The sequence below is a fragment of the Arachis ipaensis genome, chromosome B06, assembly GCF_000816755.2.
Source record: "Arachis ipaensis cultivar K30076 chromosome B06, Araip1.1, whole genome shotgun sequence".
NCBI lineage: Eukaryota > Viridiplantae > Streptophyta > Magnoliopsida > Fabales > Fabaceae > Arachis > Arachis ipaensis.
In genome coordinates this window covers 136,642,955-136,660,362 of record NC_029790.2, presented here as the reverse complement: position 1 = coordinate 136,660,362, position 17,408 = coordinate 136,642,955, and the positions used below count along the sequence as shown (strand labels likewise).

At 33.7% G+C, this 17,408-nt stretch overlaps 2 protein-coding genes across 3 annotated transcripts; one reads left to right on the top strand and one right to left on the bottom strand.

The window, feature by feature from the left end:
- Nucleotides 8,247–10,242, top strand: LOC107647809 (protein LYK5-like). The gene is made up of 2 exons (XM_016351858.2): nt 8,247–8,751; nt 9,004–10,242. Exons 1-2 carry the CDS (start codon nt 8,247–8,249, stop codon nt 10,215–10,217), a joined length of 1,719 nt encoding a protein of 572 aa, XP_016207344.1. The 3' UTR covers nt 10,218–10,242.
- Nucleotides 10,377–17,111, bottom strand: LOC107605724 (protein DA1). 2 transcript variants are annotated; one of them, XM_016307692.2, is made up of 12 exons: nt 16,407–17,111; nt 15,694–15,855; nt 15,475–15,565; nt 14,805–14,961; nt 14,000–14,135; nt 13,796–13,879; nt 12,109–12,228; nt 11,815–12,027; nt 11,644–11,706; nt 11,432–11,550; nt 11,100–11,158; nt 10,377–10,937 (listed from the first exon to the last, which is right to left on the bottom strand). In XM_016307692.2, exons 2-12 carry the CDS (start codon nt 15,811–15,813, stop codon nt 10,645–10,647), a joined length of 1,455 nt encoding a protein of 484 aa, XP_016163178.1. In that variant the 5' UTR covers nt 15,814–15,855; nt 16,407–17,111; the 3' UTR covers nt 10,377–10,644. The 2 variants fall into 2 exon arrangements, with proteins under 2 accessions (XP_016163178.1, XP_016163179.1); XM_016307693.2 differs by having other exon boundaries at nt 14,000–14,120; nt 16,407–17,110.

The window sequence follows — 17,408 nt, the reverse complement described above, 5'->3', positions numbered from 1 at the left end:
GGGAGGGGGACGGCGGCGGCGTTGGTGGTGGTGCTGGTGGTGGAGGTTGTGGCGGTGGTGTTGGTGTTGGTGGGGGGGGTGGTGGAGGAAGTAATTATGTTGGTAGTGGTGAGGGTATTTTTGTCCAAAAAGAATAAAAAGGACGATTTTAATACGAAAAAAAACTTTAATGACGATTTTAATTCGAAAATTACAAGAGGGACGATTTCGATTCTGGACCAAAACTTTAGGGACCAAAACCATACTTACCCCTTTTATATATAACTAGTTAGAGAATAAAAATCATTAGATAACACACAAAATTATAAATATATGATATTTTTTGCATGAAAGTGGTCCTTAATCTTGCACTGGCCTCAATATTATCCCCGAATTTAACACAAGTGTTTCACGGTCGTCCCTGAAGCATTTTCCGGGGAATATTCCCTAACGGAGCGCTAACGTGTGTGGAGAGGCGCCACATGGATATCTGACGTGGCTGTTATCATTTTTTAACTCAATTTAGTCCCTGAATTATTTTATAACCCTAATCCCCAATTTATTATCAGAAACCACTCTGTTTCTTCTTTTCTGCTCTCCTTCGTCTTCTCTGCCATTGTTGAGCTGCCATTGTTGAACGTGATTTGAGTGGGTCATGGTGGGTGGAGACAACAATTTGAGGTTATGATGAAGGCCCGAATTTTGGAGGTTATGATGCTCAAGATGTATATCATGATGAGTTAGATGGGACAAATTCTTGGCATTCCGAAGAAATGAAGACACCTCTAACTCAGAGGATGACGACTCATTTCCTGTTTTCAGAGAAGAAACAAGGTTCGGAAAACTCCAATTAGAGGTAGGATGAAATTCAACACGAAGATGGATTTTAAGGAGGCTGTGAGGGAGTATTGCATCCAGGAAGGTAGAAGAGTTAGATTCAAGAAAAATGATAATGTACGATGCAGGGCTTTATGTAGGGGTGAGGAATGTCCATGGGTTATCTATATCTCTAAGGATAGTGAGATTGTTTGCTGGCAAGTTAAAACCTTCAATGATGATCATACATGCCCAAGGGAGACAAAAAATAAATTAGCTAACAGAGGGTGGTTAGCAAACAAGTTGGTGAAGAAGCTTATGAAATTTCCAAATATGAAGCACTCTGAAGCTTTAACATACTTCAAACCCCGCAGAAGAGCCCACTTTTGACAAGATGTATATTTGTCTGGATGGGTGCAAGAATAGATTTAGTGCGGGATGCAGACCTCTAATAAAGCTTGATGGAGCATTCCAGAAAACCATATTTGGTGGACAAATCTTGACAGCAATTTACGTCATTGCATATGCCATTGTACCAGTGGAGAACACGAATAATTGGAGGTGGTTTCTTGAGCTGCTGCAAGAGGATCTAGGGAGCTACACCCAAAATGGGTGGTGTTTCATTTTAGACATGTAAAAGGTAACGATGTCTTTGCTATTTACTGGTTATTGTATTTTAGTAAGGGTTGAACTCCTTAGATTGATGTATTTTTTGTAGCCATGTTTTGCTTTCATGATTCTGTTTCTATATTTACTGATTTGTTTCACACATTATTATTGCCTGTATTGATAGAATGGGGGTAGGAGTAGAACTTAATAAATCGTGGGGATGAATTTGCTGTCACTTATACATGTGTAGGGATTAATTTGATGTCACTTATGTAAGGTGAGGGACCATTTTGGGTCCCGATATTGTAAGTTATTAATTTCAGTGGTTTCGTGCAGGGGCTAATCACAGCTGTGCAAGAGGTCTTCCCTGATGTCCACCACAGATTTTGTGTATAGCACTTGCGGAGAAACTTCAATAAGCAGTGGAAAGACAATGAACTTAGAGGATTACTGTGGGAGTGTGTAAGATCTACTGCTCAAGAGGGATTCATTGAGGGGATGATGAAAATCCAGAGAGCTAAAAAGGAAGCATGAGAGTACCTTTCCAAATGACGAAGAGATGCATGGAGTCGGACCTTCTTCCCCTCCCAACCAAAATGTGACAACATATATAACAATGCTTGCAAAGTATTCAATGCTATAATCAAGGAAGTAAGGGCCAAACCAATTATCACACCACCAGGTACTTCAACTATTACTCCACCCATCATGACCCACTAAAATCACATTCAACAATGGCAGCTCAACAATGGTAGAGAAGACGAAGGAGAGCAGAGAAGAAGAAACAGAGTGGTTTCTGATAATAAATTGGGGATTAGGGTTATAAAATAATTCAGGGACTAAATTAAGTTAAAAAATGATAACAGCCACGTCAGATATCCATGTGGCGCCTCTTCATACACGTCAGCGCGCCGTTAGGGAATATTCCCCGAAAAATGCTTCAGGGACGGCCGTGAAACACTTGTGTTAAATTCGGGGATAATATTGAGGCCAGTGCAAGGTTAAGGACCACTTTGAGTGTCGAGTGCAAGTTCAGGGACCACTCTGAGGTTTAACTCATATATATATATAATCAAATAAATGAGTTAAACCTCAAAATGGTCTCTGAAATTGACGCCGTGCACTAAAATCGTCCCTGAGATTCCAATTGCACTAATTACGTCCATGAGATTGAAAAAAGTGCATCATATTAGTCCCCGACTTTTTTCCATTAACGACGTGATGATATGGCATGATGACGTGGACTGTAAGTGACACGTGTCACTTCATGATTTGGCCACGTGTAATGGTATGATGATGTGGTGACCAATGACACGTGGCATGCTGACGTGGATGGTTGTGCCACATGTCACAATGTTATTTGGCCACGTATCCGTTTGTGCCACGTGTCGCAACAGTATTCCTCCACGTGTCATCTATTATGTCATCGTTGTATATGCACCAAATTAGTCACTCACTTTGCATTAAGTGACTCATTTTAGTCCCTGAAATTGAATGTCGTGCACCAAACTAGTCCCTTCACCAGTTTTTTCTCTTTTTTTTTTTAAATTTAAAATTTTAATATCTTGGATACACTAATTTTAATTCTATTTTTTCATATATCGTTTAAATACAAGTGCTTTCATAAAAATTTTTAAGAATTTAATTTTAATTATATAATTTTTTAATAATTTAATATTGGTAAATTTTGTAATATATAAGTATGTTATTATAAAAAAATAATTATATGATTAATTAGACATATTTTTTTTCATAAAAAAATATGTGTTTTTAACAATAAATTAATAATTAAAATAAACATTTTTTGTCTTATGAAATACACGTTTTCGTTATGTGTAAATGAGCTAGATTGAAGGCACTTCAAGCACCCTCGTTACCATCTTTGACCTCTGCAGTCTAGACGAAAGAGGTCGGAGATGGTAATGAGAGAAGCTTGAAATGCCTTCACGTCAACTCCAAAACGACGGTTATTAGGGATATCCGCAAGAAAAAAATATTTTATAAAAGTACTGAAAGAGGTCAGAGATGGTAACGAAGGTGCTTGAAAAGCCTTCACGTCAACTTTAAGTCGACGGTTAGGGTATTCGCAAGAGAAAAAATATTTTATAACAACACTTTTATTTGAAGAACATGTGAAAAAATAGAATTGAAATTAATGCATTCAAAAATATTGAGAATTTTGAATTTATAGAAAAAATTGAGAAAAAACTGGTGAAGGGACTAGTTTGGTGCACGACATTCAATTTCAGGGACTAAAATGAGTCACTTAATGCAAAGTGAGGGACTAATTTGGTGCATATACAACGATGACATAGTGGATGACACGTGGACGAATACTGTTGTGACACGTGACACAAACGGACACGTGGCCAAATAACATTGTGACACGTGGCATAACCATCCACGTCAACATGCCACGTGTCACTGGTCACCACATCATCGTACCATTACACGTGGCCAAAATTATGAAGTGACACGTGTCACTTACAATCCACGTCATCATGCCATGTCATCACGTCGTTAATGGAAAATAGGTCAGAAATTAATATGGTGCACTTTTTTCAATCTCAGGGACGTAATTGGTACATTTGAAATTTCAGGAACGATTTTAGTGCACGACGCCAATCTCAAAGACCATTTTAAGATTTATCTCTCAAATAAATAGTATTATCTTGATATTAAGATTAATAACAGGGTGACAGAGCAATAATGCATATAAAAAAAAAAGAAAAAGAATCTATAAAAATGATTGTAATGTAAGAGAGACGCGTTAAAAGGTAAAGTACTGAATGGGGTAACATGATTTGTACGACATTTTTATTCATTCACACACAACCGTACATTTGTTTTTTAGTTTCTTTGTTTTGTTTCAAAGTCCCATTTCTTCGGTGCTTCCTCACTTTCACAAATCTTAATCTCACCAACTTCTTTGTACATCAATGACATCGGATGGAAAGAAAATTTGAAATCCAACACAATTAAAAAAAAAATTATACAGATTTTGGTAATTATCAAAGGGTGTTAAAAACTGTTTAACAACATTTTTTAATTTGAGAATTTATATATGATGTTGGCAATAATAACAAATTAAGTTAATTATTTTCATTGGCAGCTCTTTCAAGTGCTATATGGCCTAATCATATATATATGCCTTGCTAATATCTTCTTAATTATCACAATCACTCAAATCTTTGTCTTCTCATTAAAAATGACATACTTTAATTTATTGCATTCATTCCATGGCGAATCTTTGAAATATTGAAATTTCTATGTCATTTTGTTGTGTGGTCTATTTTGATATATATTCCATCCAAAAAAAAGAGGGAAATTAAAGGAAAAAGATATTGATATGTAAATCATATTTTTTATGGGAAATATAATTTTTTTTTTTAATAACAAGAGCCTTGATCAACTCGTTTTGAATTAATAAAGATAATTAATGATGTCCTTTTTACTTCCAAACTTCCATGAGCTTTCCTCAAAACACTATAAACACATTCAATTTGCATATTCTATACGCAACATCGTTTCATGATAATTACAAAATTTAATTACTGTATTCCACCAAATAACAACTAATTTTGGTTTAAAGTGACAGTCATAGAATATTTTTTATAAGAAAAAAATAAAAACAAAAAAAGAATGTTACTATCATCGTTAATTGTCATTTTTAGACTGCATTTGCTTATAAAGATAGAACATTAAATCAGATCATAAAGATACAAAATTATATTTGATAGATGAGACATAAATAGAGATATTATGTTTAGAGACATTTTGTATCCATCATGATAAGAAGGACACAGAAACAATAACAAAGGACACGATTCGATTTATTTTTTATTTATTTTTTATTATTCTTGTTAATTTTTTATAGTTATATTTTTTTATTATTATATTTTTCTTCTCAAATTTTTTGAATGAAAAAAATGAAAATAAATTAAATTTTCATAATTTATTCTAGTTTATCACCAAACACAATACAAGAATACAAAATTTTGTACTTTTGTCTTTTATGTCTTATTTTCAGTGTCTTGTCTTATTCTATTTTCAAAAACAAACACAATTTAAAGACTATAGAAATAGAATTGTATAGTTAATTGTAGGATGGATTAATTTTAAGATTATTTAAAAGTGGTATATTAGTCATAGAAGATCTTTTGTGAAATAAATAAATAAGTTTTATTAAGAGCTCTTCACTTATAATTATCAACAAGAAGTTTTCTCATAATTAAAATGACAAAACTTTACTTAGTTGTTCCTTCTTTAATTTGTTATATGAAAAAATTGCATAAAACCCCTTAACAAAAAGAAAAAGCATAGTGATGCTGCAATTAACACGTATCAAATTTTTAAGTTATAAACTATTTACTTCTTTTTATTCTTTTCGATTTGAGATTATCGTTCACACTTATATAAACTTGTAAACAACAAACAGCCAGAAGTCTTTTAAATTAAATTAAACTAGCTTAGATACTTGCCATTAAAAAAAAAAGAAAAAGTTACATCATATTATTATTTATACCCAATCTAAATTTTGGGACATATATAAATTATTTCTAAATGATGGAAAGCTACATATTTATTTATTTATTTATTTCTTGGATCTATTTGCTAAATATTCAGCCATTTTTTTTACCAAAAATCTGAGACTGGACTTTTTTAAAAGTCTTTCATCACATCAAGGAAAAAAAATATTGGATAAAGTATTAAATTGGTCTCCTAGATTTGGTTTTGGTCCTTAAGGTTTAAAGTGTTCTATTTAAATTCAAAAAAGTTTCATTTAGCATCAATTTAGTCCCATAATGAGGTCAAAATTAAATAATTAACAAAATGTCCTACATAACAACAGTACAAAAACAAAATCGATAATCTGGAGAACAAGTACAAGCTCCAGAGGCATAAAATCAACCATTGATACATCAATACATTTATTTATTATTTTTTTTATAATATAAATAAAATATTTTCTATAAAACTAAAGAAAATGATAAATAAATGTATTGATGCATCAATGGTTGATTTTGTGCCTCTGGAGCTTGTACTTGTTCTCCAGATTATCGATTTTGTTCTTGAACTGTTGTTATGTAGGACATCTTGTTAATTATTTAATTTTGACCTCACTGTGAGACTAAATTGATGCTAAATGAAACTTTTTTGGATTCAAATAGAATACTTTAAACCTTAAGGAGCAAAACAGAATTACGCCCAAACCTAGGGACCAATTTAGTACTTTACCCTATAAAAAATATGCAAGCTTATAGATCAACTAACACAATGGTACCTTATATAAACAATATCACAATGTTATATTGTTTCTAGAAAATGAAATTAATTTGAGAGAAATTTATAAATCTAATGTCAGGCTATCTCAAGCAACATACCTTCATCAGATGCTCTAATTTGCCAGATTGGTGACTGAAGCAGTACATATTCCTGCATTTAATTTTCAAATCTCCCAAAGAATTAACATAACAATTTGGAAGTAAAACTAAGGAGGATTAATTCAAATAAAAATTTAATTACAAATTGGAAAATCTCGTGAAAATCATTTTCTGAAGTTTATTAAGGATTAAGCTAAGCTCTTTATTTTCAAAAACCGAAAATATAGCAAGCACAAAAGTCTGAGTAATAAGGCTAAGGCATGGTATAACATCTTTGTCTTCCATCTTGCATGAAGAGACAATATTATAGAACAAAATAAGAAGTATAAATCTATATACCTGTCTTCACCGACACAATAAATCCATTCTCCTTTAGGTGAAACACAAGCAGCAATGAAGTCGCCACCCTCTCTTTATGAAAAAAATATAAAATAAAAAATAAAAAAAAAAATAAAAACTATCCATTGTAAATAATCCAAAATATACTTTAGATATTAGATATCTTCCAATATATATACTTGAAGGTGAGATATTTTTTATTTTTTCCCCTCCAAGTGCCTTGGAGATATTTTAGCTGAAGTTTTTGTACTTTGCAGTAGGTTCCTTCATTTCCATGAATTAAAAAAAATTATTAAGAACTTCTTAGGGTTTATCTCCTTTTACTCTCTTAAATTATTTGCATTGGACTTTGATATATATTCTATGGGCTCTTCCCATTGTAATTTGTCTAATTTTAATGTGCACTTAGATTTAAAGAAGAATAATATATATTTCAAAATCAACCTCTAGTGTATGTAACTAAGAAATTCTTCCTCCACTACAATTTCTTTTTAATAAAAACATAAATAAAAAAGAAAACAAATAAATCATAATAAGTGCATATGCTTTTAGATGTAACCAAAGTCTAAAACTGTGTAATAAACTAATAATACATCTTCAAAATCAGCTAAAAGGCCAGAATTTAATTGCCAATTGTTTCCTCAATAAAACTGGATTATATTATGTGTATATCAAAATTAGCTACTAAAATTAATGTGAACAAACATATTTTTTATATCGTTTATTTTTTTAAGAAAAATAATTTTATTTATAAATATATAACCCTTAACTAGATATCAGTGTAGATAAGATTTACATCAATAATATAAGAAACTTTTCTTTTTTTGAAATTCACTTATTATTCCCGTTAACAAAGTCTTATCTCACTGGGTGAGATCGACTAATTACTCTCAGCATTGAACTTTTCAAATTCTTTCTTTCTTTCTCAAGAAGTTTTGAACTACTAATCTTAATTAACAAACTAATTAAGCTTTCTTTGTTTCTTGAAATGGCAATTAGGCACAACAAAACTACTCAGGAAACTCAATATTAAGATGCAACAATGATGACAAAAAGGGACCTTCACCATCATTCCTCTACACATGCAATAACAATGGCATCAAGAAATCATCATCATGCATGGCATTCTTAATCTTCAAATCTCAACCTCCTTACAACACCATCACCACAATCTCCAACCTCACTTCTTCAAACCCAATAGACCTTGCAAGAATCAATGATGTCACTACTTCACACACAATGTTCCAAATTGGTAAAGAGGTTATTGTCCCTTTGAAATGCTCTTGTTCTTCAATGAAGGACACCAAGTATTACTATTACCAATCCAAAACCAAACATGTCTTGGGTGCAATTTTGCCACAAACAACATATTTCAATGTTGCAAATGAAACTTTCCAAGGCTTAACCACTTGTGATTCCCTAAAGAGGTTCAATCCTTATCCGGAGCTCGATTTGCGCGCCGGCATGGAGTTGAATGTTCCATTAAGGTGTGCTTGTCCAACATGGAATCAAGAAAGAAATGGCACCAAGTATTTGATGACTTATTCTGTGAATTGGGGTGACACCATTTCTAGCATTGCATCAAGATTCAATGCAACAATACAGAATATTCTTGAAGCCAATGGTAATTCTAAACACTTTTTGATAGATTCTAATCATAATAAGTGATTTATAAATCTATCAATCTATTCTTAATTTTATAATCTCCAAATACTACTTCAAAGATATTGGTTCATTTCATTCACTACTCTGTCTTTTAGCTTACTTGTGATGATAGTTTCTTTTAAGTATTTTATATTTCAATGGAATTGTCATATTCACATATCATATCTTATGATATTTAATATTTGTGTTCATATTGTTGCAACATATATAGGTATTTCCATGGAAACTACAATTTTTCCATTCACAACTCTTCTGATTCCTTTGCCAAGTGAACCACTGAGTTCATCAACAATCATAGTTGCCAATGTTCCACCATATGATTCTACTTCACCACATGCCAAAACCGGTTCCAAAGGGATCGAGTTAAAGATACTAGTAATATTCAATATAGTTCTTGCTGCTATATTGATTCTGAGCATCATGTTATCTCTAGTGTCTTTGATGGGAAAGATATCAGAAAGATTCATCAAGGCAGGCAAAATCCATAAGAGAAATAGTGCAATTTCAGAAGATATCCGCGTCGAAATAGTGAGCATTGATGTGAACTATTCCAAATTGTACAAGTTTGAGGAAATCAAGGATGCTACCGAAAATTTCAGTTCAAGGAACAGAATCAAAGGTTCTGTATTTCACGGCGAATTCGGTAACAAAAGGGAAGGTTTTGCTGTCAAAAGAAGAATAAATAAAGGGTATGCTTCAAAGGAAATAAATTTGCTTAGAAGAATCAATCATTTCAACTTAATCAAGCTTCAAGGGTATTGTGAAAATGAAGATTTGTTCTATCTTGTGTTTGAATTCATGGAAAATGGTTCCTTAAGAGAATGGCTTAGTAGTGAAGAAAACTCATTTTTGCATAAAAGTTGGTCAAACAGGATTCAAATTGCTTTGGATATTGCAAATGGACTTCAATATCTTCACAACTTCACATATCCTTGTTATGTTCACAATGGTATTAACAGTGGAAACATTCTTCTAAACAAAGATCTAAGGGCAAAGATAGCAAATTTTTCTCTAGCAGAAGAATTATTAGAAAGGAGAATGATAATAAGTTCAAGTTCTTCTCACACTTCAGATGATGTTTATGCCTTTGGAGTGGTACTTTTGGAATTGATCACTGGCAAAGAATGTGTTACACTGCATGGTTTATCAAGAGAAGGAATAATAATGGTTTCTAGGATCATGATGAATAATCTCATTGGCAAGGAGCATGAAGAAGAGAAGTTGAGTTTTTTCTTTGATCCAAGGCTCATTGGAAACATTGAGAGAAAAAGTGCTTTGATGCTAGTTAAGCTAAGTTTAGCTTGCTTGAATCAAGAATCAGAAAGTAGACCAAACATGTCAGAGGTGGTCTCTACCTTGTGGAAAACACTTTCTGAGTCCCATAATAATTGTTGGAGTGAGAAAATTGTCATGTTGAAATGTTAATAAATGTGTGCAGAATTTATGTCTACATATAATAAGGTTGAATGTACAATTTTGTTTTTTTCTCTTTGTAGTTATTATAGGATATTTCAAATTTCACAATCATTGTATCAAATTTTATGTATTATCACAGAATTAATTAATAAAAATGGACCTCTCTAGTACCCTAAGACTACACCTTTGCTATGAAAGTGTTCTCCCCATTGTTTTTCGCTTTTTCTTCTTTTGCTACAAAAGTACTATTATGTTGCAAAAAATCATATGAATGTAATCAATGCATCCAAAATGGTATCCATTTTAATTACAAGTACAAAAAAATCATGAGTTTGCCAAATCTAATGCCCTAAGGAACCTTTTTATCTCCAGAAAAGAATGAGGGAAAAAACAATGTGTAAAAACAAAAAGTGGGAGGGTTTTTTCTCAATGCTTTTCAAAATGGAAAAGTACCAGTCATCCATATATGGTTTAGGGTCTTCTGAAGACCATACTTCTGTACTGCTTGGTGACCTGCCCTAAACCCGTCTCCGTAAACTGGCGAGATGTCGGATTCAATCTGGTGCTTGAAGAACTCGCCGAGCTTCATCTCAAAAGGGGGTCTTTTCCCTTTTCTAGATGTTGAAGATGAGGATGAGGCTGACGCCGAAGTGAGCTCAGAATGCAACCACATGTATGCCATAACCTGACATATACCTTCTTCGACGTTTTGACTTAAGGTTCGGTAGCCTTCACAAATAGAGCAGATAGCTTAGAACGAAGTACATCGATTTGATGACAGATATTGAAATGCATGATTAAATTCCTTAAATCTTAAACCCTAAACTCCAAAATGGATAACAAAGTTCACATGATACTCTACATTCAAAGAATTTCTAGGTGAAATAGTACCTTTAAGCCGCAGCCAAGCATGCATCATCTCGTGAGCTAGGATCGATCCAGTAAGCAATCTGAAAAGATAAAAAAGAATTGTATTCATAAATAGAATCATGATTCATCCAACCACAAGATGAGGAAACAGGAATATGCAAACATATAAATTGAATATCAACAAGAATATGAAGAAAAATACCATGAGCAAACTAGCAGACACAAAGGCAGAAGAAAAATACACTGATGAATTTTTCCCTTGCAGAGCTAGATTTGTTAACTTTGAAAGATTTATGTACTCATAAGCATTGAGCTTTGTGACTCTGGAATTTGTAAAAGCATTGAATTATTACCTTGGAAGTCCGAATAAAATGAGAATTGCCGTCACATCACAACGTCTGGTCAATTTGTATGATTGTGTTCTCATGTCGACCGCTCTATTTCCTGCTCCAAGTCTCGGTCGTCTTGAGATCTGATTAAAGTTCAAATGCAATGTATCATTTAATAGTGCGGGCGAGAGAGAAGGAAACGTCACTAAAGCCGAAAACATAAAAGGAAATCTTACGCTGCTGATCGTCTGCTCTTCTGAAAGGCAGAGTCCTCGAGTTTCCGGCATGTGATAGTGGCCCTGGCCAAGATAACAAATAAGCAGGATGAAAACTAAAACATTAAGATCAAATTTATCAGATATTATAATATAATTACTATAAATAGGTGAAAATGCATTTTCACTTACATGCTTCTCCCCCTCTCTTGCTTCATTCAGGGCTTGTCTTTCAACCAAGAGCAGTGGAATTTGCTGCTCCAATTTCATGTCTAAGCTTTCATAAAATCTTTGTATATCGACATAAAGCGGTTGGCATTCGCTTGTATCCATGATAGCAGAGTCGAGGCACTCTAAGCAAAGCTTCCGGCCATCATTAAGACCAATATATCCAGTCTCTCGTGGCTGTGTAGGAAGATAGAAAATTTTAATGACATTGTTCAAAATAAAAGTTCATTCATGATAAAATTTTTCATTCATACTAACCTCCATTCGCTCACAGCTGCAACATCTAGGAGTGTTATCGTGTTCATGAGAAGGGCAATATTTTTGGACCCAGAATGGATGTGCCCTATATTCAATAAGACCAGCAGGGTTTGTTGGAATCTGTCAAAAGATATATATTACCGAATTAACAGCTACCGCAATGAGGTATAAGGTGTAAATTACTAAATTCTGGTGAAAATTGAGTAGCATATACTTAATTAATGCCAACACTTGAGAAGCTATAAAAACATCATGATTTCACGAACGACATCGGCTTTAGATCTATACCATCAAGAACACAATGCACAAACTTTGATAACATAACATCTTTCCACTCTTCTCATCCATTTTTACATATTACATGGTAAATGGAAAAGAAACTTTTTTGGCCTTTTGGGTATCAATTACAATGAAGGGGAGCCTTGGAGCAACGGTTAAGTTGTCTCCGTGAGACTTCAATGTCACGGGTTCAAGCCGTGGGGTGAAGACAGAATCTTGTGGAAGCATTTGAAGGATGGAAATCTTGACATAGCGAGTACCTACAAGCTCTTATCTAATGAAAATTTAAATGAAGACCAAACTTGGAACATCATTTGGAAATGGAAGGGTCCTCAAGGAATCAAAGTGCTTCATGTGGATTATGGTGAATAAATGGCTTATGACTGCGTGTAGAAGAGCTAGATTTTTTGGAGCTAGCTCGGACTGCCACCGCTGTCTTGGACAGCAGGAAACGCTGCTACATGTGATGAGAGACTGCCAGGTAGCAGCCAGGATTTGGTCAAGCCTTATCCTCCCTCAACATCTAAACAATTTCTTTAGAGCTCCCTTTGATCTTTGGGTAAGATGGAACCTCATATCACACATTGGTAGAAACAAAGAGGATTGAATTTCTTGTTCTCCCCACCTTATAAAAGAGCTGTGGATGCAAAGGATTTCATAATCCCCTACGTTCAAAATATCAAAGAGGCCTTCAAGAAGGAATCTCTCATTAGACCACCCCCCAGATAGAATTGAGGCTCACATAAAATGGAAGCCTCCTTCCACGGGATGGGTTAAAGACGACTCGGAGGGATGCTTAGAGATGAGCATGGAAGATGGATTGCTGGGTATGCAATGAATGTAGGAGTCACAACCGCTTATCAAGCGGAATTATGGGGCATTTTGAAAGGTCTTGAGGTGACTTGGGACTTGGGCTTTAGAAAGGCAATTATAGAAACAGATTTTAGAGCAGCCCTAGCGATGTTACAGAAGCCAGAGAAATGCTCACAACACCCTGATCCTATTATTAGATTACACTGGATGAGGAGTAGGGATTGGAGAATGAAATTTACTCTCCTTCAGGGAAGGAAACAGAGGAGCAGACCTCCTAGCAAGAAAGAGCTTAAGCTTGAGGTTGGGATTCCGTTTTTTGGATCAACCATGTGTTGAATTGAGGAATGTTCTGTCTGATGATGTTACAGGGGTTCAGTTACCCCACTTTATCTCTGTAGTGTAGTCTTTGGGCAAAAGCCCCGTTCATTCACCAAAAAAAAATATATATATCAGATTAAGCTGAGTACATTACATCCTTTGGATGCAGCCCTTTCCCGGACCCTGCATTAACGTGGGATGCTTGTACACCAGGCTGTCCTTTTTTGGGTATCAATTACAAATTTACAATAAACAAGAACATAAAATTTGTACTCACGAAATGCTTGCAGACGTCACATTTTGGATGGTAGCTTTCCTTATAGCATGATTTATGGTAAGGGTAATTTCCCGACGTGGAGAACTACAAAAGTAAGAATGCATGTGTAAAAACAACAAATCCATAGCCATGCAAGAAAAAACCCATTAATGGAAAAATGAAATCAAGAACAGCATTTTGGCAGGTAAATGGAAATTCGGGCACCTCATAATCGGAGATCGGTAGGTTGCAAGCATGACAGCGGAAGCATTCAGGATGCCAGAAAGCATTCAAACAATTTAGGTATCGTCCATAACCAATCTCATTATGGCAGCCGGCACAAATCCTATTATACAAAAAACTAAAAAACATTCAAATATTTCTGCATCACATGAACATATGATATCTTGATTTAATAGCAAATAGAGAGAAGAGAATAATTTCTTCATCAACTGAAAACAAACACACAAGTTTTGTTCGTGAGATGCATGATGCGAAGTTTTCAAACCAACAAATTATGATATTTTGCAGGCGAAAAATTTAAGTCATTGGGATCTGTGTTATTTGTTTGCTAATTGAACTATACGTGCGGTTATCAATCAATTACGGTAACTTTATGGTATATATGGTACAATATATTTGAAAAGGATACTAAATATGAAGACTACTATGCATGTGTATATAGATTATTTGATAAATGAGAATACCAATGTATTATGCTACATCCTAGTTCAGTTACATCCTCCCGAAAATATCCATAACGAGGCACGAGTGCCAGTTAATAAGTAGTCTAATAAGGACCAGCAAGAATAGATGGGGAAAATATGTTAATGAATACAAAGGAGTAAAACATATGTCAAAATAGAGAATTCGAAATCATCAAGCATGACAGAATGGTAAATGGTGAACAGATAATTTTAGATGATAAATTGATAATCTTAGCATGCACATTTAAGTAGCCAAACAAAGAGTGTTGAAATGGTGATACCAAATTCGTACAATATTGTGTGACCTGTCCTCTAACTCGTACCTTGATCCCATTGGGAAATACACTGGTACTGGAATTGGAACCGCCGGATGGGGTTGATACATGTTTTCGTTTCCATATTTGGGAGGAGACTCTAGATTTAGGCTTTCTTCTATAGCTCTGGCAAGTTGTTCATCTTCTTCTAATTGAGATCTGTAGTCTGCATAATAGACAGAAAAACTCATTGACATAAATTCCATTTTAGTTGGTTTTTAAAAAAACACAATTTACAAGGTTAAGGTAACATATATCATCTATAAAGGACAGAGCGCCGGATCCAAAAATATGTAAAAGTAACAGTTAATGTTCAACACAAGCAGAAAATTTCTAATGTAAACAAACTGCAAAAGCAAAACAATAGTAAATAGCTACGACTAAATAAGTTTTATTCAATTCTATAGCAACTGAATTTACCATTGTAATTGACAAAGACTACATTCAATAGACTATCACAGATTTGATAACAAACTTCTCATAATTACAAAATGAAAAATAGGGCGATTGAAATACAGGAACAATAACTAGAACAACAGCGATAGACATTATGGAAATTTAGAGCATTCCAATTTGCATTATTCTGTCTCTGAACTTAACAACTAAAAGAACGCAATGGTGTAAATGCGTTATTTTTCTTTTAAAATATACCATAACAGTTTGAAGTTATATCACTCACCATTTACATGGTTTCCTCTATGATTTTGCTCTGCCAGAGATAATGCAATGGCACGATCTATATCTTCGTTCTCATTCTCAGGCCAAACATCCTGCATCCAAATTCCCATCAACATATGTTTGAAAAGTTGGACAAACAGTAAATAGAAACAATGGCATATTTCAACACTTTGCAAAAATTTTCCAATGCATTCAAAAGCAATTGTTAAGGAGTTCTCACGTTTGTTACACCAGACGTCGATGGCAAGTAAGAATCCGCATCCCCGTTATAATATGAATGGTAATGCCCTTCCGAAATCTTTTGGTCGGAGCCTTTAAAAAATTTGCTAAGCCAACCCATAATTCAAGTTGCTATATGTTCATAATAGGTACAAATTCCTTCCTGAAAATCAAACAGCCAACAATAGTTCAATTAACTCGAAAACTCCAATACTATTGGAATTTGGAAACACCACTACTATTGGAGACATAGGTTAAGTGCTATTCAAAGAAACTATTTCCATCTTCATAATATGTATGCATTTCAATTTGCATACTCCAAACAATAGTTTAAAGGGCACAAACTGACAAACTCTTTCGATTCATTTCGACATCTTCAGCAAAAACAAATTGACTTTTTCGCCTCAAACAATGACTTGGGCAGAAATTGCAATGGATCAAAATCATAGTTTGCAAAACTATAAACAAACCAAACACACCTTTAACAAGTGAAGCTGCAGCTAAAGAGAAAAAAGGTACATCTAGAAACATATTTGAGAACTGAGACTCAAATTGCAACTCTAAGTAAATAACTCCAAAATTAAAGAACCCAGAAGAACAAAAAGTTTTTTTCCCAAGCTCCATAGACCAATTTAATTGATTACATAAAAATAAAAATCCAAATCCTGGGGCAATAATTCAATAATAAAAAGAAAAAACAATAAATAAACTCACCTCTTTCTTCAGAAAAAGCAGAGAGAACAAGATCAAAGTAAGATTCTAGAGCATGTAAATTTGCTTCTCCTTTTCTCTCTCCAGCAACTGCAAACTTGATGATGATGATCTAAGAAACTTCAACTCAAGTTTTTGTATGTGTTAAGGGAAAGCAAATAGAAGGAACAAGGAAGGAGAAGGAACAAAGCAAAAAATATATGTTTTATTTTTTTTTTCCTTTAATTTCAGAAACGAGAAACAGGAACACGTATACTCCACAATATCATTGACAAAGAGGAAAAAAAATCAAATTTTTAAATTAAAAAAATAATCTTTTTACAATTGGAAACAGGGGAAAGTATAATAAATGCACGGGATTTTTCAGAAAGGTCAAAAATTGATGAGATTGATGATAACACCAAAGGGGGGAAGGAAGAAGGTTTGACAAAAAAAGGGTTTTGGAAATTGATTAATTAATTTATTTATTATTAATAATAATAATTTATGGTGTTGTGTTGTATGGGAAACAGTGGTTGTGACAAATTCAACTATTTGCGACAAAAGACTACGAAGAAATTCAACAAGAAACAAGGTTTGTGTTGTTTAAGTGTGTTGTGTTGTGTGGGGTCCTCTTGGTTCTTTGTTCTTTCTCTTTCTTCAAAGGAATGAGATTGAAGAGAAAGAGAAGAATGAGAAGAGAAGACCCCAAAAACGCAAAAGCAGAAAAAGAAAATAAATCCCAAACCCAAACGCGGTAATCCCAGAAAGTTTCTTTTGTGAAAGGAGGAACAAAGAAACAACAAAAAGGTTTTATTGAATTTTCTCTTTTTTTTTTATTTGTTTTGGTCAATTAAAGGTTTTAATTAATGTGAAAATTGAAGTGGAGTTAACTTTACGTGAAGTTTATAGTTAAGAATTATTAAATGAGCCGATAAATTTGATTAAATTATTACTTACCTATCAATTTTATATAAAATTAATTGTACCTGAATTTTTGTCTTTAACTAATTATGTTTTGGATAA